The sequence below is a fragment of the Dermacentor albipictus genome, chromosome 7 (assembly GCF_038994185.2).
Source record: "Dermacentor albipictus isolate Rhodes 1998 colony chromosome 7, USDA_Dalb.pri_finalv2, whole genome shotgun sequence".
Classification (NCBI taxonomy): domain Eukaryota; kingdom Metazoa; phylum Arthropoda; class Arachnida; order Ixodida; family Ixodidae; genus Dermacentor; species Dermacentor albipictus.
In genome coordinates, this window is record NC_091827.1 from 60762599 (window position 1) to 60789891 (window position 27293).

The 27293-nt window shown below is 45.4% G+C and overlaps 1 protein-coding gene and 1 long non-coding RNA gene across 2 annotated transcripts in view; one reads left to right on the forward strand and one right to left on the reverse strand.

The window, feature by feature from the left end:
* Positions 1-27293, reverse strand: part of LOC139048003 (uncharacterized) — a 126487-nt gene that overhangs the window by 18057 nt on the left and 81137 nt on the right. The window lies entirely within an intron of this gene.
* Positions 1-27293, forward strand: part of LOC135904777 (protein-cysteine N-palmitoyltransferase HHAT-like) — a 64686-nt gene that overhangs the window by 12198 nt on the left and 25195 nt on the right. Inside the window, exons 4-9 of the mRNA XM_070522291.1 lie at positions 1521-1631; positions 3640-3834; positions 13541-13768; positions 19481-19596; positions 24351-24557; positions 26153-26188. Coding sequence (XP_070378392.1) covers positions 1521-1631; positions 3640-3834; positions 13541-13768; positions 19481-19596; positions 24351-24557; positions 26153-26188 — 893 coding nt within the window. The remainder of the gene's footprint in view (positions 1-1520; positions 1632-3639; positions 3835-13540; positions 13769-19480; positions 19597-24350; positions 24558-26152; positions 26189-27293) is intronic.

Genomic DNA, 27293 nt, shown 5'->3' on the forward strand with positions numbered 1-27293 from the left:
AGTAGCTCGAAGTGCTACTGACTGTTCGTGGGATCATCAGAGGTTGCGCCTGCATCATGTTGCAGAGGTTGCTCCTGCTATGCAGCTGGATCAAATCTTCCCTGCTCCTGTTCGCCCGTTCGAACGCCGCTACACTTGCGAGACCACTTTGAGGACGCTTTTCAATGCTCCCAGTTGCCATATGGAATACGTCATGAGTCACATTGTGGGGCAGCAGAGCTTGCAACTGGTACCAGCTAGAGATGGTCAGCGAGACAGAGGACTAGCAAGAAAGACCATCAAAACAGCATTGTGCCTTCTTTGCACCTCTCCTAATGGTCCGCTACTGGAAACAGAACGGCAGACTCTCTGTGAATACATAGCTGCAGTTACACTTCAAAAGTACACTTATCTATCGCATGTTATGTGTGTGTCTAGATGCCCACCGAGGAATGAAGTGTTCATTGTTTGAAATGTTTGTGCTTGAAGCCGCACTGTTTGCTTTGTGTTAGCGCCATTCCCTCGCTGTAACATCAGTAAGCCACAACGAGCAGTATCTGCCATGCTCAACTGTATTAGAATTAAGGTCTAGAGTTAACTACAGGATCAATTAATTGTTTACGACAGCGATTGCTGATCAGTGGAATTGTTGATTGTATACGGCGCAGAGATACGTTTAGCGCATCTTCCTTACTAAAATGTTGGTTAAAGGGACACTAAAGTGAAAAATGGTTTCTTCTACATCAGTAAATTACCTTTCCACAACACCAAAAACACCACTCTTACAACGATAAGATGTTTGGTAGGCCAGAAAAAGCGCAAGAACGAAATACGGGTGGCGACGCCTACTTAAGGTCCCGCACCTGGTGGCTGTGACGTCATGGATTTTTATGGCATCTTCTAGGGCCTACTAATTATATATAGTGGTACAGATTGACTACATTGTGTTCTAAAGGAACCAAATATTCAACGTGGCAAGTTTCGAGAACCTTCACTCAGCCAACGCTGCCCAAATGCGAAAACATTCTTTGGGATCCCTGACGTCACGCTGACGTACCGGCGCTGGGGTTTCGGCGCGAAATTCAAATACTGATACTTGAACCTTTATTTTCTCATCTAATAATCAAACTATCTTTTTGAAATGACTGCCAGCAGGGTTCTGAAACAATGCTTCATTTGTCTAAACTGATTTATTGTTTCACTTTAGTGTCCCTTTAAGCAGTTATTTCTTATACAAATAACTAATATGTGCATGTGAGTTTTTGTCAGTGTTATTGCCTACGTTTCGAAAATTCGAAGAATTTTATTTCGTGTCTTAGGCGATACAATCTTAGTGCATACAATGATGATAACACTTTATTCAATTGCGGCTGCCTCATCGCGAAATTCTAAGAAATGTGCAGCCATTATCAACAGTAGTTCAACACCATACAATGCCAGAATGCCAAATGGCACCTTGTTTTTTTTTTTTCAGCGAGTACACGCAATGTTCGTTAGCACACAATGATAAACTTGAACATTGCTCTGGCGGGTGCACGCAGGACGTGACAAACTTCGGATGGCAAGTCGAGCTCTCATTCGTCGTAGCGTCCTGGAAGTGGCTTCTGCTGCACCCTATCCTAGCTAGGGCGACTGCTTACGCTGCTCCATCGGTAAGCTCCACACTTTGTGAGACAATCACGTCCCATGTGGCATTCTTATTACGTGATCTGAATAGTGCATTCCATCTGACGATCCCCGCACAGTACATGGAAAGATAGTAGTCGCGTACGCTACGTTCCAAAACCAGTTCCACGACCCAAGAAATAGAGAGTAGCTAATCCTTGTGTGATCCTGCCGTTCAGTCGGTTCGTGCACGACGGGATTAAAACCAGATGTTCGATGGAGGGAAGGAAGGAAGGAAGGAAGGAAGGAAGGAAGGAAGGAAGGAAGGAAGGAAGGAAGGAAGGAAGGAAGGAAGGAAGGAAGGAAGGAAGGAAGGAAGGAAGGAAGGAAGGAAGGAGACAGACAGACAGACAGACAGACAGACAGACAGACAGACAGACAGACAGACAGACAGACAGACAGACAGACAGACAGACAGACAGACAGACAGACAGACAGACAGACAGACAGACAGACAGACAGACAGACAGACAGACAGACAGACAGACAGACAGACAGACAGACAGACAGACAGACAGACAGACAGACAGACAGACAGACAGACAGACAGACAGACAGACAGACAGACAGACGGACGGACGGACGGACGGACGGACGGACGGACAGACAGACGGATGGGCGGGCGGACGGACAGACAGACAGACAGACAAACAGACAGACAGACACAGACAGATAGACAGATACAGACAGACAGACAAACAGACAGACAGACAGACAGATAAACAGACCTACAGACACACAGGCGGACGGACGGAGAGACATACGGACGGATGGACGGGCGGACGGACGAACGGACGGACAGGCAGACAGACAGACAAACAAATAAACACTGCTTCGATGTGTGGAAAGACATCTCACCTTACCTGAGGAGGACAAAGAACCATTTCTTGTCGCTTGAATTTTCTTGATATCCTGAGGTGACTATTCTGTCACCTTTGTCATTGAATCCTCCATCGTTATCCTGCATTGCAGTATTTTGATCCCTCAATACCTGGAGCCTGGAATGACACCTATATTTCGTTGTGTTGCACGGTGGTCGGGAAATGGTTTCGTAGAACCCGCAGAGTAGCACTGATGCCATTTTCAGGTTCACTTTTGCTTGCTCAGTGAAAATCCTCAGCACTGATTGACACGTTCTTTGGCAAACATTGATTGGTTCAATATAGAATCAGGCACACGGTGAAGGGTGAAAGAAACGCGAACGGCGAAAAGGGAAACCGAGGGATTTTCATGCGTAATCACTTCAAATGAAGCTTTACCATTTTGAAGCAAAACCGGAAGCTGAACGTGTTTTATAGCCCTCAGAACTATAAGGTCTGGGAACGAATCACAGCACACCGATGAGAATCGGAAACGAAAGATGCGATGCAGTTAGTTTTTATGCAGCTCGTGTTTTGTTTCCGCCTACCTGGGCATACCAGTGGGATAAGCAATCTCAAGTGGAATGATTGCGCTAGCTCCATGTTATCTTCCACTTCTGGGATAGCCAGGTCACAAGCAATCAATATAGTATGGCAGTAACGTTTCAGGAGACTCATGAGTCAGCATATAGGGAAACTTTCTCAACTATTTGAAAACCTCGCAGGAAGGTTCATGTTCCGGCCAACATACCCAAAATTTGTCTACAAAATTCATATTATTCTATCTAGGCTATTCATCGCAAAAACCGACGCATTGTTTCAGAGGAGTTAATTGGCCAAATAGCATGGCACATACGTGCCATTCCTAGTGCTTTCTATATTTGCTCTATGTTTTCTATGATAAAATAGTTGCGTTTATTTAAACAGTCTAGACGAAATTTGTTTCGTAACTTCTTTAACGCGGGAGCGCTGAAGGTGTGACAGGAACTCAATGTCATGCTCGACCAGACGCGGCTACCTTCACGCGTCACCGGCACAAGGACGATGACTCTTCGTTCCTTCATCTGAAATTTGATTCAATCCTACTTTTGTTTTCTCTGTGTCACTGTGCTCTTTCCCGTCCACAAATTTGCAGCTACTGCCAGTATTTTACGCTGGCTACTCGGTGCTATTTGTGGCCTCGCTGCTAGGGGCTGAGGTGGCGATGGTCTTCCTGGGCCAACATGCGCTGTTCTTTGCCGTAGCGAGGCTACGTTCACCAGCACTCTGCTATGGAGCTGGACTGCTGCTCTTACTGCTGAATTTTGCCATCCCCCGAAATTTCTCGCAGGTGAGCAAAGAAATAATAACGACAATTGCATAATAAACACGGCGTTATACATTATGGTCGATGTTCAGAACGAAAGCTACCTAAAGGACAGCTTGAGAAAGCAATCCACTCCTTTTGGTCACTGAGGAGAGAATATTGAGAGAGAAAGTGAGGACCTTAATCAGGAAACTAGTAGTAGTAGTTGTTGTAACGTAGCAGTAATAGTAGAAGTGGTATTAGAAGTAAGGCATAATAGCAGTACTATCCGTAGAAATTGTCCTTAGTACTACTAACATCTAGTCGGCTACACTGGACAGGGACAGGAGAGGACAAAATATAAAGATGAGGGAGAGAGATAGAAAAATACAGTTCCTTGTATACATGTACGCAAATACAAACTGTCACATAGTCAAAACTAATACTAAGAGCCAGTCGAACTTTAAAAAAAATTTGCTAGTGTCCCAAATTTTCAAAGAGCGGACGCGGGAAACAAGGTATAAATATAAGCAGCAATATAAAGCACATTGTCACTAGCATACAGGAGTATTTCCTCGACAAATAAGCTGAAAAGAACTTAGATGTTCTGGACGTCAATTTGGAACTACACACATTAAAAAACACATCTAGGCAAGAAGCAATTCTACAAAGCCGATACCGAATTTTATATCGCCGAAATAGGACATAAATACCAAATCGGCAAGGAATTATAATTTAGGCACCGGAAAATTTTTAACGAGGAAGCTAGAAACGGACCTCAAAGTTATAATATTGATAAGTTTATTGGAAAGAGCATGACGGAAATGCAAATGCTGCTTGTGCAGCTAATTTATTCATTTTAGTGCAGACAGTTTTGAGAAACGAGTAAAGTGAACAAGTATAAATAAAAAGTTATCTTCTTTAGAAATTTCGGGAAAATGGTGTATGCGTGTATTAAAAACCCGAAATAGATCTTATTTCATGACAACTCCACTTGATTTGACACTTTCAGAACCTGTTCTTGAAGTACATTCGTCATGGCTTTGTACCATTATTATGATCCTTTCAAATTTACAGGGGGAAATCTTAGTACAACGACGAACCCTCAACGCGACGCAGCCGATCGCTCATTTAAATCTAGTTAGCCCAAAGTAATATTTCGCCGAAGTTTATCAACAACGTGTCTCTTAAAAAAAAATTCCGATCTGACACAGGGAAATTTATGTAGTGCAGCAAAAACACGTTATTTTACTTAGCTCATTTTCCCCCTCTTTGTCAAGAAACAACGAAAGACCTTTACCGGTTTCAAGAAGGCAAATCTTCGAGGTAAACCTTCGAGGTAAAGAAACGACGCTAGTGCATATTCGCGTCGTCTTTGCTAAATGGACCGTCGTGCACATTTTATTGCGAAAGAATTATATTTCCCATAAGGTTGAAAAGCAACGAGTGATAGCCAAAATAATCATCGCCAGTGACGTTACCAGCGTCTTGTATGACATCAGAAGTAATACAGAAATAAAGTAAGAACAAGTTATTGCAAGGTGACTTAAGGTGGAGTCAAGTAAATTAAGGTCAAGTGAATGAAAGTGAATCAAAATTGATTCAGGCCGATTAAGGTTGGTACAAATCCGTTCAAAGTGGATTGAGGTATAGTTGTGAAGGACGCGTGGAAAATGTGTGACTTCACGTATCCTTAACGTAACCATATAATTAGTGACGTCACTATTCTTTTCCATTCAAATCAGATAAGGATATTAAATGACCGTGAAGCTTTATAGGAGTGCTTTACTCGAAGCTTTGATCAAGTGATTAGTGCGAGACAGCGAGACATCAAGGCGTAAGGGATGTCAGTGATGGATATTTCGGCATTTTTGGCTCGCAGACAAAAGGCACGCTAGTGATAATCACTCGCTGCGATACACGGCCACCATCACCGCTGCCATCGTGCTGCCCCACTATCAAAGGTGCATGCGCCCCCCCCCCCCCGTGGAAGGTTTGAACGCCTTCACAGGTGCCCAATACGTTTGACTGCAAAAAAAAAAGTGTGGAGCGAAGTGGATGGCATCGCCAACACTAGGCGTAGTCTGCTCAGTCGGTCAGGCCAGCATTCTGCATTCAACTGCCGCTTAAATCGTTGTGCGCGTGCGCATTGTAAGCACACTATGCCATTCCTGCTGAGCTGCTGCGTGTATGTACTGGTCGGAATGGAGAGAACAGTATGCGCCACGCTAACCTTACTTAGCATTGCAGCGCCGCCGAATGACGGCGACTCTTTAGCATCAGTCTCACTTAGCGCACGAAAAAGGCGCGATGTCTCCAACGCCAGTGGCGGGGCTCCTCTGCGTGCGCCGGTATTGTGAGACGACAGCTAAAGGTGTCAGGCCGCTGTTCCTCCTCCCCTGCAACACAGTCGCCTCGCTTCGTGTATTGTGTCAACGTGTCGCACACCCGCGCGCACACTTGGAAAAACCGTCCGAGTAGTTCGCGCGCGACGTCAGACCCTCCTGTGGTCACAAAGTGAGCCTTGCAGTCGAAACTGCGCTGCGACTATAAAATGTATTAGAAATGCGTTTGCATGAATCGAGATCTTGGTTTCTGCCAGCTGAGAAGGCGTCTCGAACGTAGAGCGGGCTGATAGGCAGAGGATTGACTGCTCGGAATGGAGAGCGAAAGTTTCTGCGAGCCGCCGACAAACCACGGCCATAACGCTTGTCGGTGGTCAAAATTGATGCGGAGTCCCCCACTATGGCCTGCCTCATAATTGAAGAGTGGTTTTAGTACAAACAACTTCAGAATGTTTCTTCTTTTTGACGTTTGTCGGTGTTATGTTTCATGTCTCAAGTATTCTAGAGGAAATAACTCGTTGATGGAGATTATTCCCATGGCATTCAATTTCTACCGGGCCATTTGTTTCCATATTGAAATAATAATAATAATAATAATAATAATCTTTTTGCCACTTATAGAATTAGTACGTTCTTTCAGGCGTGCCAACGCTATTGAAGGCTTCGGCGGCAGAGCCTGGCAGGCAGTAAAACCATACACGGTACAATGACAGAATAATATTAGGCAGCGAGCTCGTGTAAAGCGTACAAGAAAAAAATGATTAAAATTTGTGCAGCGTTTACGAAATTATTTTCATCGGGCATACTGAAACACACAATCACAGCAATGGCTGTGAACAAAACAACCATGCGATTCTAGATAAGCAAACGCTAACCAAGCTCTCATGGTACGAAGGGCTTGTACATGCGGAAACACAAGCAATAACGGTGTTAAAAACGAAAAAAATTCGCCTTTTCGAATAGATACGCCTTAGCAGTCTCTTTATTTTTTTGTTGTGTTTTTGTACAGAAGGCGCTGGAGTGTAATTTATTGAAGTAAGTTGGAAAATAATGACCGCGCACTTTAGTGTCGTACCTTGTGGAACAACGTGGACTCTAAAAGCGGTCATTGGGCCTTAAACAGGGGGAAGAAACGTATAGAACTAACAGTTCGCTAGACCAGAAGTGTTTTAAAACAGCCATTTGCATCCAAAGATCCTTAAAATTCGGCACCGAAAGTATTCTGAAACTGTCTGCGTGAGCATTCATACTCATATCATAAGAAACTTTCTTCGAGAGGGAGTGCGGTATAACATTTATTCTGTTGTGCCAGTGAACAGCAAAGTGCCCGTCAATTGTCATTCCATATTGCAGGAGACTGCAGACTAAAGCGTTATTTTCCATGCCGATAAGGCCATGTAATATCTTATATTGTACAGACATGATACATCGTGAAGTTTTTCGCGAACGTTAGCAAGGAGGGTGTTCCAAGAAAAGTTGCTGTCAAGATATAAACCCCGATACTTTACGACAGATGAGTACAGTAATGGTCTACCAGAATAAGATGAACAATCTGAACCGTACAAAACAAAAGGGTGCTCAAGGGCTACCTTCGTCAAAAGATTACCGAAACAGAATATTTGTGTCTTAGATATATTTTTATTAATTAGGATATTTCGTGACCAAACCACAGCTTTTGTGGCAGTAGGCTGTAAAGAAGTAATCGCATCACAGTAGCATTCGACAAATGTTAATATCGCCGTGTCATCTGCGCATTGATAAAGAGAAACGGGCATCATGCTATGAAAGTCATTTACAAAAATATTAAATATTAACGGACTGAGTATAGATCCCTGCAGAGCTCGAGCATTAATAGTCGAGAATTTGATACAAGGTGTTAGATATGGAGCTGGTTCCTGCGATTACTTCGAGTTCCCCAGACCACATCGGATTGCAGCACAGCTAATTGAGGAATGCAGAAGCAGGAAAGCGCATTCCAGAGAAGCGGCCGAGCAGACAAGTTTAAGGCAACGAGTTTACATGCCAACAAGTTCGTGCGCCGCCGGGATTAGCAGGTGGGCGTCGGACAATGGAGCAGGTGCAGCCCTCCCCTTCTCCTTGTTCGAAGTGTATTGCCAGTCTGCGATGCAAGACCGCAGCAAGCCGCCAGGTGCGACACCGCGACACGGGCGCCTACCATTGGCTGAAAGTGGCGTCATCGGAGTGGACTCTCCCATTGGTCAAACATGACGTGACTTACAGTGCTCGAAGGGTTTATAAGAAGCCTTCCAGAGAGACCTGAGCATTCTGGGACATGCCCTGATTCCCTGTTTCAACTCTCTCGAACTTCTTGCCGCGGGCCGCAGCGTCCGAGTTGCTGTCGGCCCGTAATGTCTGTACGACTGTTACTGGACGCTCTCGTCCCCTGTATATAATGTAAAATAAATCCCTCCCAAGTTTTGTATTTTCATCCCGAAGCCCGTCCCCCATCCCCTACATCTGGTGGCAGCGGTGGGATCGCCTCCGAATGCATCAGCTGGTGGCAGCGCTACGGATAAACCTTCGTCGAGAGAGATCCTAAGGAACCGGGAAGAGCGAAGAAGAGAGAGCCTTCGTCGGAAGAGGTCCGAAGAAACTGGGAGTAGCGAAGAAGGAGCGAGCCTTCGACCCAGAAAGTCCGGAAGGAACCGGGAACAGCGGACAAATGAACCGGATGGCAGAGTGCTGCAACCGTAAGTGAGCGCGTGGTTTTTTTCCTTATGATTCGCCAGACTCAAAGGTTGTGTGTTCAATTTTGATAGTTCTGGGAATCGGGAGTTTGTTGCATTGTGTGTTTGCACAAATTAATTAAGGAAAACAGTTTTAACCACCTGTCGGGGCAGCTGCCATGGATCTTAGAAGGTTGACGAGGTTAGATTTGTTGTTGGTGTGTGACGATTTGGGAGTTGAGGCGGACGAACGGATGGAAACGCCAGCTATCATAAAGGCGATTAACGATAGTGGCAATGATGAGAAAAGCATTGAGCTTGCTTGGGAAGTGATACAGGAGCCACGGGAGCGTGTGCGTCGTGTACGTTTGCGAGAGCGTCGTGAGCTTAGGAGTGAGCGTCAGCGTGAAGAACGCGAGAATGAACGGAAGCAGGAGCTTCAAGAACTTACTCTTAGGTGTGAGCGTCACAGACGTGAGAATGAACGCGAACGTGAGCGAGAGGAAAAGTATGAGAGAGAGAAGGCAGCACTGATCAAAGAGATACAGTATTGTGATCAGTTATTGGCACAGAGACAACGGCTGTCTGTGAATTCTGTAGGTAGTACAGAGCGAAAGAATGAGGAAGCATTTAGCAGATTTTCGCCAAAAGCCGAGGAAAAGAGTAGTGCCTGTGAGATTGACTGCCGATTAATAAGTGAAGGGAAAAGGCTAGCTGCTAACGATGCCTTAGTGGCAACAGAGGCCGTTAAAGGCCGTAGTGAGAGCGACGAGGTGCTGTGCCAACAGATGACTGTGGAGACAGCTAGGCCAGCTGCGAACAAATTGGCACAGTTACCGAGCGTGTGCGTCGCTGGTAAGGTTAGCGAGGTTGCTAGCGAGGAAAAGGGTACTGTTGACGCGACAGAAGCGAGCACCCATGTAGAGCCAGATGAGCGTGCAGAAGTGAAGTGCGAGCTGAGCGGTGCAGTTGAGGGTAATTCTCAGGATTGCGAGCTGCGTAGCTCAAGAGAATACAACTGCATTGTTCAGGGATCGGTGCGGCTCTCCGCCAGTCTAGGTAGCCTAGAGATGGATGATTTAATTAGGAATCATTCGGACTGTGCGCGTGAGACAGCGATCGATACCGACGGGCTGTGTGCCGATGCACAGCGTGAGCTGGACAATGTAGTAGAGGGCAGTTCGCAAGAGTGCGAGTTGTCTTACTCGAGTAAAGCCTGCTGCATTGTGCCAGAGTCGGTTGAGCTGTCCGCCAGTCGAGGCAGAGCGAGTGTTGATTTAAGTGAGAATCACTCAGACTGTGCGGGTAAGAGACCGATCCGGGCCGACGAAATGTGTACCGGCCAGCACGAGGCACGAGAAGGCGACATGAAAGCGAGTGCAAAGAGAAAGCGCCTTAAAAAGAAGCGCGGTAAAAACCGAAAGTCGGTAATTAATGTAGCGCCGCCAAAGATGGCGAGAAACCCAAAAGGGCAGGGCGCGAGGAAGAAGGTGCGGTCGTCTAGGACGATGTTGACGCATCCAAAATGGTCGAGCCACCGGTCAAAGGGGGACCGCGAAGAATGTTCTGCGCGGACGCGGACAAAGGGCACGGGGCAGTTAAGCTCCTCGTCGTTCCGTAGTTCTTTTTATAGCTCAGCGTGCAGTTCGAAGAAACGCAAGGTGGCAGGACGAGACCAGGTGGGGAGTAGCGACGTGGTCAATCGAGTTCGTGTTGAAAGCGGGGCGCGAGGACGCAAATTGGCAGGAGACCGTAACGTCTTGGGGGAGCTGATAGTTAGTCAGTCCTTTTGTTGTTCCCCGGCAGCCAGAGTAGCTTTCAGACCACGCCCACCCCGGGTACGACTCAAAGTATGAGTCAGACGTAAGCGTTTGGAAAGGGAGGCCAGGAGCCCTTCCGTAGAAATGAAGTGTTTTGTTTTATTTTTGGGCATCGGAAAGTTTTTCGCGAATTGAGACTAGGATTTCTTTCAATATGTAAACGTATGAGCTTTGTTTGTGTTTTCGTTCGAAAGCTCCGAGATTTGAAAGATGAGGTTTATGTAATCATGTAGTCTCGCGAGATGTTCATTAATAAGTAGATAGGCTTTTTGTTGTGTGTGTGAGTAACCTGAGGGTCAAGGTTATCGTTCAGAGGCCTATGGTAAAGCGCGTGTTTTATTTAACCTTCTTTCTTTTTAAGTGTTTTTGAATTTTCTAAGGTTAAGCGCGTAGATTTTCAGTGAGTGCATGAGTTGCACTGAGAGGCGTTCTTAGTTCCATTAGCGCGTGTCCTGTGTGGACGGAAGGAAGCAGACTTTATGACTGGGTTGCTAGTGTGTGTGGAGGGCAGCCGTATTCTGACTTCTTTAGTGAGCGTGCGTGGAAAGAGTTAGTAGAAGACGCATCATTTTAAGAGTTCTGCGGAGTGTGTAAGTCCCGCGAGTTTAATTGTTCGTTTATGTCACGTGTCCTGTAGGGCTTTCAGGGAAGAAACGTGAGTAAGCGTGAATGCAAAGTTTGCCTACAACGCAAGTACGCGTTTTGTTTAGTGACCACAAGGCCAGTGCGCTTGTGATTACGTACTTGTGAGGTTGACCAGATTGTTCAGTGGCACCAATACGTGCGATAAGTACGCCACTGCGATAGATTGGAAACATGCTGTTCGTGTAGTTAGGCCACTTAAGTTATGTTCGGCTGTTTTCATTTGTTGTTTGCATCGTCAACGACCCTTTTGTTTTGCAACAACAATAGTGCTCTGGTCTTGTCGGCATTCGAGGAGAAATGGATGGCTGTTTGGAAGGGTGGTTACAGCTGTTTTGTCAAAATTGGGGAACTAAATGATCAGGGTTGATTTTGACTCAGTAATAGCCTGGCGAGTCAGGGGTGAAGAGCCTGCGCTTACACGTGGGGCAGCGCTGTGTTGTTTTGTTTGTTTGACGTCTGTTCTCCAGGGCCAAGGATCCCGAAGTTCGTCAAACGTGGCTCGACCCCAGTACCCTGCAGCTTCTATCAGCGTTCCTCATGGCCAGCGAATTGAGTTCACCGGCCATTCAGAACTACCGGGGCGAGGACGAGCTGTTAGATATGGAGCTGGTTCCTGCGATTACTTCGAGTTCCCCAGACCACATCGGATTGCAGCACAGCTAATTGAGGAATGCAGAAGCAGGAAAGCGCATTCCAGAGAAGCGGCCGAGCAGACAAGTTTAAGGCAACGAGTTTACATGCCAACAAGTTCGTGCGCCGCCGGGATTAGCAGGTGGGCGTCGGACAATGGAGCAGGTGCAGCCCTCCCCTTCTCCTTGTTCGAAGTGTATTGCCAGTCTGCGATGCAAGACCGCAGCAAGCCGCCAGGTGCGACACCGCGACACGGGCGCCTACCATTGGCTGAAAGTGGCGTCATCGGAGTGGACTCTCCCATTGGTCAAACATGACGTGACTTACAGTGCTCGAAGGGTTTATAAGAAGCCTTCCAGAGAGACCTGAGCATTCTGGGACATGCCCTGATTCCCTGTTTCAACTCTCTCGAACTTCTTGCCGCGGGCCGCAGCGTCCGAGTTGCTGCCGGCCCGTAATGTCTGTACGACTGTTACTGGACGCTCTCGTCCCCTGTATATAATGTAAAATAAATCCCTCCCAAGTTTTGTATTTTCATCCCGAAGCCCGTCCCCCATCCCCTACAAAGGTTACCCAACTCAGGCGAGCTGGCGCCTGTCTGGAAGAGAATTTGCCAGCAACGACCAGAAAGCACCCCAAAATCCTAACAAGAAAAGCTTATTTAACAACAGACCATGATGAACAATGTCGATAGCGTAGCTACAGACTTCATTATTATCGGAAACTACATTTCACTGATAAGCGAAATCTTCCAGAAGGGTTTGAGTGCCTTTCCGCGGCCGGAAACCATGCTGACTAGGATAAAAAAAATGCTGTGGGTTTCCAAAAAACATGTCATCGTTAACGATAAGTGTTTTGCTAGCATTTGAGCAATAGAAGGCATAACTGAAACCGGAAGATAATTTTTATTCTTGTTACGCGCGCAGCTTTTGGGAAGAGGAATAACTATTACTGCCTTCAGTTTTACAGGAATTTCACCACTTGAAATTATGCGATTGAGTAGTGCTATCAGAACCTGTCGGATGTACTCGTATGTTATGCGCAAGTCATTAATGGAAACACCGTGAAATCCCGGAGATATACTTTATTTTAAACTGAAAATGATAGATCCTAGCTCTTCGTCAGAAATTGAAAGCAGATATGCTGATTCACTAATGCTGTAACGCAAACTTCACAAACCTACCAGTAAGTTTATGTTTCTAATTACGCGAGAAAAGTGGCTGTTCCACTCATCAGCAATATTCGGTTTGCCGCTGCATAAACTGGAAGGACAATAATTCATTATATTAGCGCGTGTATTAGTGCCTTCAATACTGTTAATGACTGACCATGTTTTCTTACTACTATAACTAGCAGGTCTAAGCTTGTCTCGAAAATGTGTTGTCTTTGCAGAGAGGAACGGGTCAAAAGCGAGAAACGGCCTCATTGTCCACTTGCGTCGACATACGTGAACTCATATTATCTTCTTGAGCACGAACACACGTACTAGTTTATACTCCATGTTTTTCGACCTTTTTTTCCCAAATCTGAGTAATTCGTTGCACAAACACATTGTAGCTACGCGTTACGCCAGTTACAAAAGATTTTTATCTTAGGGCTCATTTTTTTTTCTTTTAACCATCAGCAACTTTACTTCCGATACGGTGCCATGGGTTACGTGGTCACAATGGCTTGCTTCCAATGGAACCTACTGCGGGGCCTCAGCTTCAGCCTGGACTACGTGCGAGCGCATAGGCTGGCCCCGAAGCAAAGCGACGCCGGGCCGCCGTACTGGAGGACGCTGGCCTACTCGTTCTACCTTCCTCCGCTCTGTCTAGGACCAATGCAGAACTACTGTGACTTCGATACGCAGGTACGAAATAGAACATCGATGGGCCTCTTGCTTTGGGCACGCGCTGCGCACATGGCATACAAATATGCGCTTTGGCTTTTATAGGACGCACGCACCACAGAACGCTTAAGCAAACACTCCCTGATGGCTCTAAGGGGATGCATTCCCTTTGGTGTGCAGTCCTCACGTAAACATTTCCCGTTCAACAGTATATGCCGTATAAGATGCAACTAGCGTTTCTCAGGTAAAAACCACTAATAGTACAGGCGTGAATTTCTATTTATTGAATGCATCCCGGCAGGCACTCCCCGTGACTCTCTTCGCATCCGAGCGGGTTAAGAGCTCATAACATCTGTTACAATAAAATTATTCATGCTCAGGGAACTGAACGCAGTTGGCAGGACAGTTCCCTAACAAGCCTGTCTAGGAATGGCGGGAGCTTTAGGAAGTGACGTTGCAATGAGGCTAGCCAGTAGCAATTTAACCCAGTTGAAAAACACAACAGGAAATTTTCACAGTCTGTCGTATTTTGGGACGTTGTTTCTGTAGTTCTGTTGCCTGTAGTTCTGTTGTCTGTAGTTCTGTTGTCTGTAGTGTGACGTCCTGTAGTAGAAAGTTCTGTAGTTCTTGATCAATATTTAATTAAAAATTGGCAAAGACGTCCGTAAGTTTATGTAAGCTTGTTAGTACAAAAAAGAAAAACGTAAAAGTAAAGAAAATTTAAAAAAAAACGTCGTCGCCTAGGATTCGAACGTGCGACCTCACGATTCCCAGCCCGGCATCTTACCACTGCACCACCCCTGACTTTTTTTTTTCTTTCATGGTATTTATTGCAGCAGCAACAACCCGATATTCACCATTTGTGCATAGTCAGAGAATGGAGAGCACACTGACAGTCACTCAGAGAAAAGGCATCGTTCATACTGTGGGTAGAAATGTGGTTTCACTTTAGAAGGGTGGTAAGTTTAGGCACCTCACCAAAATGGGGTACCAGTCTGGCTGGGTATCAAGTTATCACCACCCCTGACTTTTTTTTCTTTATTCACAAAATGACATACATAAAAACACGTGGACTACTTGGACCAACGTGACAAGCTAAAATTTCTTGAAATTCACTAATTCATCAAGATTACCCAACCAGTCAGGCGGATCTGCCTCTACACGATATATCTCACGTATGAAAATAATGCTTTCAACAAAATTTTCTCGCGCTGGGCGCGCATTCACATCGGCGTGCGTTACCGCCATCCGTGTCTTCCAAAGACTATGGAGGCCCAGGAGCACCACCCCTGACATGCTATCCAAGTGTACGTTTTGGCCATGTGAATAGTACGACGTGCTGATACGCTGGTGTTTACATTTGCATTTTGAGAGGCAAGATCCGCTATCACTCCACCGCGTCAAGTGCCGCATCTCTAGAAGAGCACGAGTGTTCGTACCATTGACAGGTACATCGTGCAGTGCTACAACATCGATTTTGATGTACGATATCCATATTAAATAAGGAATTCAGAAATAGACAACGTTGACTTTTAGGGTTATTACTGCTAGTTTCGACAGTTGTCTCTCGTTCTTTACACTTTTGAGCGCGCATATATTTCGTGTGTTCAATGCAAAATAGCTAGATAAACATTCGTGGATGAGAGTTCTTTCTGACAGCATACTGGCTTCTCACGGCAGCACTGTACCAGATTAATGAGACCCGAGCGAGACAGCTTTTCACGCAACTTTGTGGAACAACCCAAATCTTCTTTTCCGCTTCGCATAAGCTTGTGAAATATTCCTGGGAAATTAACTAATGTGTCAGTGTAACAGCACATGTACGTCCACAGGCCTGTGTGCCACATCTTACAAAAAAAAAACGGGGAAGCAGCCATTCCCGCAGATGGTATGATTTTGTTCAGCGGCCGATTTTGAGGAGGCCGGTAGGGCGTTGCTGGTGCCGCGTCGTCACGGCACAATTATAAGTATTCGCCACGTCGACTTTAATACCGGTGTCGGTGCCATCAACATTGCCGGCTTCAGAGAAGCGCTATTGAATACCGCGCAAGAGAAAAGTACAGTGTACACCACCGATGCGAAAACATACAATTTTAAAGGACCGCGACGGAAAGCGCTTCTGTTGCGACTTCGGAACTCTTGGCCGTCGCGACCGAATGTTTCTGCTGCGACTTCAGAATTGGTGTCGTAACGTCGGAGTCGCTGTCAGGATATAAAGCTGTTGTTCCGACTTCAGAACTCTTGTTGTCGCGACAGAATGCTTCTGTTGCGAAATCAGAATTTCTGTCGTCAGGTCAGAAATGTCTCCCAATTAAGAAATGTCAACAACTTCTTTCGTACAACAGAATTTCTGTAGTTGCGACAGGAATTCCTTTTGTCTTTTTCAACCGGGCACTACAGAAGCTTGTCGCATCACACAATTTCAGTGCACTTCTGTTGTCATCATTGGGTACATGCTGCGGCGATAGGTTTCCGTTGTGGAACAGTTCTCTGTAGTACAACAGAAGTTTGTCCATTACTTCAGGAACACTTCTGTTATGACAACTGGGGGCCTGTTGAAATGATACGTTTCTGTCGTACAACATTTTTATGTAGTACAACAGAAGTTGGTCGCATTACTTCAGGAACACTTCTGTTGTGACAATTGGGGGCCTGTTGCCACAATAGGTTTCTGTAGTATTTCAACAGCTCTCTGTAGCACTACAGAAGTTTTTCGGGTTACTTCAGGAACATTTCTGTTGGGACAACAGGGTGCCTGTAGTGATGACAAATTTTTCTGTAGTACTACAAAAATCTGTTGTAGAGCTTCAGCTTTCTGTTGTAACAACAGACATACAACAGACTGTACTTCTGTAGTAGCACCAACAAATGTCTGTTGTACATCAGAAAAGTCTGTCGCTCCATCAGGAATCTGTAGTTACTACAGAAAAATCCTGTTGTACAACAGAAATTTCTGTAGTACTGAACACAACCTCTGTTGTCATTTTCAACTGGGAAGAGCGAATCAGTAGACAACTTGGAGCACTGGAAGTAATCTCTTCCATCTTTCAGTGATTCAGGATGATCGTAAATCTACTAAAAGTAATAACCGTACCGCTTACAAGACGAACGCTACTAGTGCTCGTAGCGTTGTAGCAGTTTAGCAGTCACGTTCATCTCGCCACCTTTCCTGTGTGCTCCTCACAAGCGCTACGGTTATTACTTTACGAATGAGCCGCTCTAGCACAAGTCCTGCTAAACACACGCCTTTGATCTCGCGCTGTCAGATATAGGAAGTGATGCGAATGCAATGCGCGTACGCAGTGCAGCAATACCTGCATCACCCAGGGCTGCGTGCATTCGTTTGATGTCCTTTTGTTCATATTTATTAACTATGCCTTGAGTTATATCCACTGGAATATATAAACAAAAGTTGCTGAGCTGCAGGTAAGTGTAGTTGCTAGAGCAACTGAATTACGCTCACGTGGCTAAACGCTTCAAGATACAATCTCCGCATTACGGGTTTCATAGGAACTGATGGTTGTTGCACTGCAGAACGCACCGCGCGTGCACGCAGCTACGATTTCAGACGTTGTCGTTCCTTTCGCTAGTTTGGGCACTGTCCTGCAGGCACGCCTATTTAGTGCTCAGCACTGGTAGGCTCAGAACTGGATTACCTCCGCCTACTCTAGATCGTTGCTTTGCCACATTGGCTGGTTGCTACTAAGTCTACTCGTGCTCCCGCCACTCTCATGCAAACAGCTTTCACTGATGTTTTTTTTTAGTCAATGCTAACGCTTTACGCAAGGTGAGTTCAACAGTTACCAACATTCAAAGCAAATAAAGACGTGTGCCTCACTACAGAGTCTTAGCACGTCTCTTATCACGGTGTATACGCAATGCCGTTAGTGTAATACCCGGTGAGCGGATGCGGATAGCGACGTTTCGTCATGCATGACGTATAACCGCAATGCTTTGTAGACACGTTTACGTGTTCACTGTGTTCAAGTCGAAAAAAAGACGTTTCACAAGCCTAGGTGTTCCCGATTGCACTACTGCAGAAAACTTACGCTAGCAGCAAAACAGAATACACATGGGGCCCTATAACGTAAAACTATTCCAATCTGCTCTTATTCCAAACTCCGGACGTCACATTTACGCAATCGCCGACGCAAGTATCGGAAAGTGACCCGCAGCGTGGTCCGAACAGACTTATCAAATGCTTCTCTCGTTTAGAGAAGTTCTCTTTTGTTTGCTTTCAAATCTAATAAAACTGCCTACATTGAACGGTTTTTCTTATCTCATTGCTGACAAGAGGCGAGAAGCACCATCAAGTAGAGCGGGTTGCGATGAGGCCGGGGCAGCGCAGTGAAAATAGATAACCGGATATGGAGGCTTCCCCTTACTTAGCTTGCAGTGGCTGGTCTATAATCGTGGCGTCTTGCAACGTAGGATTAAGAATGCCGCAAGAATGGATCGTCAGCAAAGACGAGTTGGAAGAGCGATGGCGTATACGTGCCGAAGAGGCTCGATAACGTTATACCGCCACGCAAAATTGTTATTATGCGCAAATAAATCCAGGCTCCCTGGTAGGTGCCAAAAGGCAGTGCCTGAGTGATCGGCGGGCAGCCATGTTCTATTCCTTTCGTAACGGGGCAATATCCGGCTATTCCTAAAGAAATACAGTTTTGCTCGGCATATTAATACCTCTTTAACGCGTACAGGTCACTTTGACGAGGTGAGTTTTCGTGCTTTTGGGACGACGCATGACGGACATTCGAAGTGGGCGCAGCCGGAAAGCCTTGAACCAATAGCAGAGGGTTAGTGGCAATAAGGCACCGAATCAAAGTCATTATTTTTTTTTACGTGGTTTATTCAGGCATAATCAGTGTTCACACGTCATATTAGATGGGAAGGTATCGGGGTATTCGTGACGTCGCGTGACAAACAGGTGAAGGTTGGCCAGAACAATTCTGGACCAATCGTGGAGAGAGAGAGAGTAAACTCTATGGAAAAGAGCATGCGAGCGCAGGTGACTCTTCAGCTGTGCATTGGGTGGGGCCCTCAGTCCAGGAGTCCAGAAATATTACCTGCCCTTCTCTATCGGTTGACCGGGTTGATCTGATTCGTCGAGCCGGAGCTGGAGAGTGCTGTCTCCCAACTCCGTGTGATGGGGTGTGTGTGGATGTGAGCTGTGTTGGGCTTGCGCAAGGCCGCACCTTGTGGTACGGCATTACGCACTGATGGCAGTATGGGATTTGTGGGAATGCAGCACAGGATGTATGGCGTGGTAAAAACACGGATGGGTATGTGCGTTTGTTTGGAGTTTTCACGATATTACGGCTTCCTGCCGCGTCAGGCGTTGGTATTGTTCTTCGTGAGTGACGATAGTGTTGTAGGATGTGCGTGCGATGGTTAGCGGAAGAGATTGCTGCAGAATTAAGAACGTATAGTTTTACATTTCATCAGTGGCTTCCGTGTAGCAACCACTCTTAGTAGCGCATTTAACTAAAACAAGCATATAATTTTAAACTCAGATCGTCTGCATGAGCCTTCGATGCCATTTCAAGCAGAAGTGAATGACAAGCAGCATGCGACTTTACCATTCTGGCTGCAATCATCGTTCAGTCTTGAATTAGTGTGAATAACAGTGGTTTCTCTCCTTGAATTCATTTGCATGTCAATCATTGCAGAATCGTACCCGTAATACTGCGCATGTCCAGGTTGGATTAAAAACATTCAAGAGTTTCGCAGGTGGACAAACCGAGAACGAAGTGCACGCCGGCGGAGGTAATGGCAATCCTGGGAACGTTGGCTCGGAGTGGAGTCCATTTCGTACTTGTGGAGTCCTTCACCCACTACTTCTACAGGTCATGTCCGTCTACTCTACAGATGCTATGTATCGCAAAAGGTGTTTCGGCAAAAGAATTAGTTGTTGCAGTGTAGTATCTCATCTGCGTTTGTTAGCGCTGAGCCAGACATTTCTGGCATAAACACTGACGACAACAAAGGGTCGTGACCGTAGCTTTAGCGAATTCTAGCTGCCGCGCTCAGTTTCACGCTGCTTAGATGCGTGAAGCAGAATTATGCATAGTAAATGCAAGCGTCCACTTTTCTAAGTGCATGAACAAGTTCAAGACTGCATTTTCCAATACACTAGTAAAGCGTTAAATGCTTTCTTCGTGTACTACAAAATACAGTCTCTCTGCCTTTGTCATGAAATGCGAGGCCGATTTGCTGTCTGTCGTTTCCTGGGACTGTGCTGCGTAGTTAAGCTCCTGTACGATTCGCTGGTGCGACGACGCTCTGAAGGCTATCAATGAAGCTAGCATCACGGGAAGCGTAATGATTAGACGCCTTACAGGTATTGGGAGAGTGTAGCTGATCTTTCAGAGCTGTCAAAATGAAGAGGTCTTAGACTATCTACACGGGGAATGTGGAAGTAATAGCTTGGTGGCTTTGTCACGCTGCAAAGCAAAATTTATTTCTAACAGTGTTGAAATTTTCCCCAATTGATTCAATTTAGTTTCAAGCTTACGCAGCGCGGAACTGGATGAACTGGCAACTTTTTTCTGGTTTGTTCATTTCTGTGCGTTTTAATGCGAATGCCATTGTTTGCCTACAAGGCCACTTTGAGCCTGTCTGCAGACCTATCTATCTATCTATCTATCTATCTATCTATCTATCTATCTATCTATCTATCTATCTATCTATCTATCTATCTATCTATCTATCTATCTATCTATCTGTCTATCTGTCTGTCTGTCTGTCTGTCTGTCTCTCTATCTATCTGTCTATCTATCTCTCCACCTATCCGTCCATCTATCCGTCCGCCCCTCTATCCGTCCGTCTATCCATCCATCTGCCTATCTATCTATCTATCTATCTATCTATCTATCTATCTATCTATCTATCTATCTATCTATCTATCTATCTATCTATCTATCTATCTATCTATCTATCTATCTATCTATCTATCTGTCTGTCTGTCTGTCTGTCTGTCTGTCTGTCTATCTATCTATCTATCTATCTATCTATCTATCTATCTATCTATCTATCTATCTGTCTGTCTGTCTGTCTATCTATCTATCTATCTGTCTGTCTGTCTATCTATCTATCTATCTATCTATCTATCTATCTATCTATCTATCTGTCTGTCTGTCTGTCTGTCTGTCTGTCTGTCTGTCTGTCTGTCTGTCTGTCTGTCTGTCTGTCTGTCTGTCTGTCTGTCTGTCTGTCTGTCTGTCTGTCGTCCCTCCGTCCGTCCGTCCGCCCAGCCAGCCTCTTACGTTTACTTAGTGGTACAAGCTGTTCGCTAGCTCGGGCCATTAGGTATGTGCTCGTGGTCGTTATGTCAAGGTGGTTTCATCCTCGTCAATCAAGCTTCATCACCGGTGCTCACCATGCCGTTGTCAAGCATTTTTCACTAATTCAGTGGCTCAAGTTGTCTAATGGCAGGGGCCACTTGGTATGCGCTACTGTTTGTGGTGCGATAGTCATCGTTGCTTTGTCGTCATTCCAGCTTTGTCACCCGAGGCTCATCATGGCATCGTTTTCACACCATCGTCGTCACACATTCGTAATGTAATCGTTATCGTGCCGTCATGCCAAAGGTCGCCGGGGTCATTCCATTGTCGTCACTCCATCTACCTCATCCAGTTTTCCTCATTCCTTCGTTGTGATGCCATCATCACCATAAGCTGTCGTTATACTGTCATTGTCACGGCATCGTCGTAATAATCTTATCTTCATTCCAATGTCCTCAAACCATTGTCACGCCATCGTCATCATTGTGTCCTCGTCACGCAGTGGTCGAACATTCATTGCCCTACCGTCGTTCAGAGGCCATCGTGGTCATTCCAATGTAGTCTTTCTAACTTCGTCTTCCTACTCTAGTCAGGCCTTCGTCCTCCAGCCATCGTTTTCACATAGTCGCGATCTCACCAGTGCGGTCATGCCATCGCCGTCAAACTGTAGCTCTTGTCATTGTAATCCCTCTAGAAGCGTCATCTCATGGTCGTCATTCCTTCATCCTTCCATCCACGGCATTCCTGCTTCGCAATTTACAGTAATTGTACTGTCATTCAATGGTCATTCGATGGTCATTATGTCACCACTGTATTCTTGTCAGAAAGTCACCGTATGTATTCGTTGTCATGTCTTCGTCATCATGCCATCGCGATCGTTCCACTGTCGTCATTCCAGCTTCAATTCGGTTGGCGTCATACCTTCGTGTTAACGCCATAGTCATCATACAGTGTTCGTGATACCGTCGTCCTCACCACATCGTCATCATACACTCATCGTCATGCCGTTGCCCTAATCCTGTCGTCTCCTTGCTGTCTTCATCATACCGTCGTTCTAAGTTCACAATCTTGTTTGATTGCGATAGCAGCTAAATGGACACTCCATGCGCATTTATGCGGTCGATGTCGCTATCGCCGTCGGCGATTCTATTTTCTTGGCTTAAAAGAACGAGTGATGCATGCCATTTTGAGTGTTTTCTTGGTTGTTTCATCCCTTGTTAAAAAATATTTGAAGTACGAACTCGTGAAGGCATCACAATATTTTTGCTATTTCTGAAAAGTAACTATAGGTCTATCATCATCCTCATCATCAGTATCAGCAGCAGCCGCCGCGCACGCCGCCCGGGCCGCTGTGTCTTTAAAGACTTCTGCGACGGGGGCACAGTTGGCCGCGCGCTGTGTTTTCGTGGCTTGAATCCTGGTGATGCAAGACGCAACACGAAGGGCGATTCGCTCGCTGCTGCATCCGCGCTTCCTCACTCCAGCGTTCTGACGGCGAGTTTGCGGGATCATAGAGTGACATGTGTTCATGTTTGATGGTGCGCGTCTTTCGGGCGAAACTGCAACGTTTTATTGTGTCATGCCATCGCCATCACACCGCCTTCGTCGATGCATCCATGATATTTTTTGTTCATGATTCCATCATCGCCTCTGTCTCGACGTCAAAAAAAAAAACGCCATCTTACGTCATGTTGATAAGCGATCTTCGCAAGCGATTGGCTTAGAAAACTTGGACGGTATCGGAGACAGTGTATGTCGCATATAGCCGAAACAACAGAAGTCTGGCGGTAATGAAATGTTCAAAAATTGCTTAAATGGTGACCACATTACCGTCGTCATCGTGAGACGAGTTCCATCGAATGTTTTTCATCGCTGTTTACGGCTCAAGTGAATGAGTTAGCTATGACGAAGAGCCACTATGCGTAAGTTTTTCGTTGCATTCATACGACCAACTTCGCGCTTTTGTAAACCTAACCTAAAAAAGAGAAGCTGTAACCAGTCCAAGGTGATTAGGTTCGTTAGCTTAAAAAGAAAAAGCGATGCATATCAATTTCAGTATTTTGCTGATTGTTTCTCCCCTTGCTAAACAAAATATCTGAACAACGAACTTGCAAAACCATCAGAATCCTTTTGCTATTTCTTAAATTTAACTATAGTTATATCATCATCATTATCATCATCAGCAGCAGCAGCCTATTTTTATGGTCACGGCAGGACGAAGTCCTCTCAATGCAATCTCGCATTGAGAGCTGATTTCTTGCGCTGGGTTATTCCAATTTGCGCCCGCAAATTTCATAATTTCAACGCCCCGCTTTATTTCCTGCCGCCTTCGACTGCGCTCATTCTATAATCGTTCTGAACACCCATTTTGCAACGCTAATAGACGACCCGTTGTCTGCGCTTCGCATTACATGGCCTGCCCAGCTCCATGTTTTTTTCTCCGAATGTCAACTAGAAAATAGGTTATGCCCGTTTGCTCCATAAACCACGCAGCTACCTTCCTGTCTTCCAACTTTAGGCCTGATATTTTTCTTTCCGTCGCTATTTGCGCAATCCTTGACTTTTTCTTGTGCTTCTTTATTAACCTCAAAGTGTCTCCCCCATATACTAGCACCGGTAGAGGGCAATGATTGTATACTTTTCTCTTCGACAGAGGGGTAAACGCCCAGTCAGTATTTGGTGATACCTGCCATGTGCACTCCAACCTATTTTTATTCTTCTGTAAGATGTGCTTCTCATAATCAGCCTCTGTTCTAAGTAACTTATACTGATAAGCGCAATGCTGCACAGGCTCTATAAAGGCAAACTGGCGAACAAAAATTCTTGTTTTCTTGCCAGGCTATCAAACATTACTTTTGTTTTCAGCATATCAATCTTCAACCCTAATTTTAGACTTTCTCGGTTAAGGTCCTCACTCATATGTTGTAATTTATGTCCAGTGTTACTGAACAAGGCAATATCATCTGCAAACCAAAGGCTGCTGAGATGTTCACCGCTGGTCCTCAGGTATAAGCCTTCCCAGTCTGATTGCTTGAAAACTCCTAAGCATTCAGTGCATAACATTGGAGAAGTTGTCTCTTTGCCTGACCCCTTTCTTCATAGGTATATTTCTACTTTTCTTATGAAGAATTAAAGTGGCAATGAGGTCTTTGTAGTTATTTATTAAGATATTCCCGTATGCTTCCTGTGCTCCCTCTATCACAAGCGCATTATCCGTGCGTTTAACTTATTCCTGTAAGCGATGTTGTCGCTAGACGCCAACTTCCCTTTGTTTTGGTGCGATCTGTCCAATTCTCCTTATTGGATTGTGCATGCAGTTCGGCGATGTCGAAACTTCTCTGGACCGTCGCGGATCTGGACACAACCAGCCTTCTGGGATACGGCTTGGCTCTCAACTTCTTCTTCTACCTGCGCTACGTGTTCTGCTACGGCTTCGCTGGTGCCCTGGCGCGCGCCGAGGGAATTGTGCTCCCGCCGCACTCCAAGTGCATCGCTAGGCTAACTCGGTGCTCGCAGTTTTGGAGGTAAGTGTGTCGACCAGCTTTATCAGAAATAGCCACTCTTTCGAAGAGACTACAGAGAAAAAGGGAAAGGCAGGGAGCGGAGACCATGAGTTTTCTCAGATTAAAGCCGAGTGATAAAAGCCTTTCTTATTCTTAACTGTCCTATGCACTCAGATCTGGCTTGTTACTCGGCATCGAAGAAAGGGAAGGGGAAAGAGAAAACGGTGGAGAAGGAAGATGAGGAGGAAAATATGCACCAGCGTCGACGATCAGGCGAGATATGCGCGCTACTAAACAAAGCTCCTCCTCCATCATTCAGGTCAAATTTATTCTCGCGTAGAAAAAGCCCGCCCTAATTTTAATTGCCAGATGAGTACATCATCAAGCATGAGTTGTACCCCAAGTTTGACTTTCTTATACATTTTCTTTTTCAGGCCGACAGTTTGTTTTGCTCTATGAAACAGGTGCTGCCTTTCATATACCATACACAATATGTAGCTAGCGCTGACGGATTAACTCGTAACAAAGATATATGATTTGTACTTTTAATCCACTGGTTGTATTCTTGGGGTAGCTTATCCTAGCCTAATTCATGCAGGTAGTAGCCACTTTATGAGCGCAATGCGAGGCCAACATCATAAGAAATAAGTCTGCAGTGTATTGGCGAGGCCAAGAGGGACAGTCCCACTGAAGGGCGGCCGATGGTCCCGACGCTGTACTTGCGCTTGGCCAAGGACGCTGGGACAGTTGGTTTGCTACTCTGCTTTGGTGGAGGGGAATAGCAACAGAAAGAAAAAAAGAGAATACAGTAAATGTACGCTGCATTCACCCACCTGAATGTTAGCTACAGAGTTTGTTACAGGCTTCTTGAAACCCATCAGACATCTGCTTCTGTGTACAGTTGCCCGATTGGTTACTACAACTAATAAACTGTGCGCGCGCTCCATGTCCAGTGTTTTTATTTCAATGGGCTAGAATTTCACATGTCAGCGAGTATCGTGGAGGGAAGTTGTTTTGACATCGTTTAGAGGATACTTGTAGAATAAGCATTACCACTGCTTTCACCACCCCAAGAGCAGCAGATTGCACCAAGTCATTGCGACAAGAATTGGTTTCTTCAAACCGTCATAAAGGCGCCGCAGAGTAGTGTAACTCTGTAGGCATAAAGTGTATTGACCATTAGTACCGGGTTCAGTGTAGATGTGAGCTGCAAGATAAATTCTTTATCATACACTTTTGTGAAAGAACGCTGATGGATGTCTGCCTATGGCACAATTTTCATCAAATATCAGCAGATAGGCTAGATGGACTAAAGAATGATGCAAGCCTGATAGCATAGGCAGATGTTTACGAGTTTTGTGTGGAAGCCACACGGTGTTTCCTGCCAGCTAAATTGAGAAGAAAGAAGCAGAATCGCTGGCAGAATTGTTCAGCCTGCAGGATAAAGCAACCATAAGGTCAATGAAGGCGAGTTCGACAAAGAGGCTGGGGACTCCGGTGCATTCGTAATTGCATATATATATTGGTTAACTTTAAAGCAAGTTGTCCAAATATATTCTCACGTCATTGCATATATAAAATTATATTTATCTTTCCTTGCATTCTTTTACGCTCAGATACTTCGACCGTGGCATGCACCTCTGGATCAAAAGGTAAGTCAAAACAGCAAACAAAGAATCGTAAAACAGCGAAGTCACTGAACCCTAGACTTATGCCACCGGGGCGAAAAGCCTGCGAAACGTATTTGGCGCCCTTGTAGTTGAGATCATCCTAAGTAACATTCGGCAAGCTGAATGATGTTTTACGTGCTTGCAACAGCTTTCTGTGGGCCTTTGAAAGTTGCTTGAATAATCTAAATACCGATCACTTCGTTATTGAATGAGCATTAAATGCAGACAACGAAGGTGTATCAATATCGCCACAGACCGTCATTTTGCACTCTTTGGCGGACGGCCTACTTAAATTATGCTCCAGTCCTGGCTTAAAGATAGCAAAAAGAACACTTTCGAGGAGAGAGCATCGAATTCTATAACGACGCAATCTAATTTGCTCTCCAGCAAGCAGGCGACGTAGGCGACTAGGAGAAAAAATATTTTAAGCTTTAGCTTGGGCTACAGATTGAAGTAAACGAGTGATACAAGTAGGAGCTGCGGGGTGGAGTGGAATCCAGAGAGCGTCATTATTGAAACTTATCATCGAGTTAAAGGAACGTTTACGAGGCGTGCAGTGTTAAAGCAGCGCTAAATAACAACATTAAGCCGAGTCTGATCGGCGCATTATTCGCTCATCGTTTTCTGTGTGCCAATGAATCCCTTTGCTGCGTACAAAATTGGTGCCAAAGTTCCCGTTGCTGCTTTTCAATTTGAACCACCCACACCGTAAGAAAACAGTTAACGTAATCTCCACTTAACCTCCCTTTATGCCACTTTCTGGGAATCAGCCAGTGCTGGCGTAACATGAGGACCACTATAGTCTACTGCAGGTAGCGCCGCTCCAATATTCTTGGTTTCATCATATTTCTCGCTGAATAGAAGCTCTGTTCTCAATATGAATGAGGGATTCGTTATAACAGAAGCCTAATATTTCAGTTTAGCTCAAGTTCATATTTTTCTTTAGCTTCATTTTAAGTGCGCGCGATCTCTATGCAAGAGGCACGTAATGCATAGGGAAACGCAAGTGTCGAAAAAGGATACGTGCTGGTCGTCAAAGTGCAGGAGTATGTAGTTGGTTTGTCACAAATATGAGATATGTTGAGTA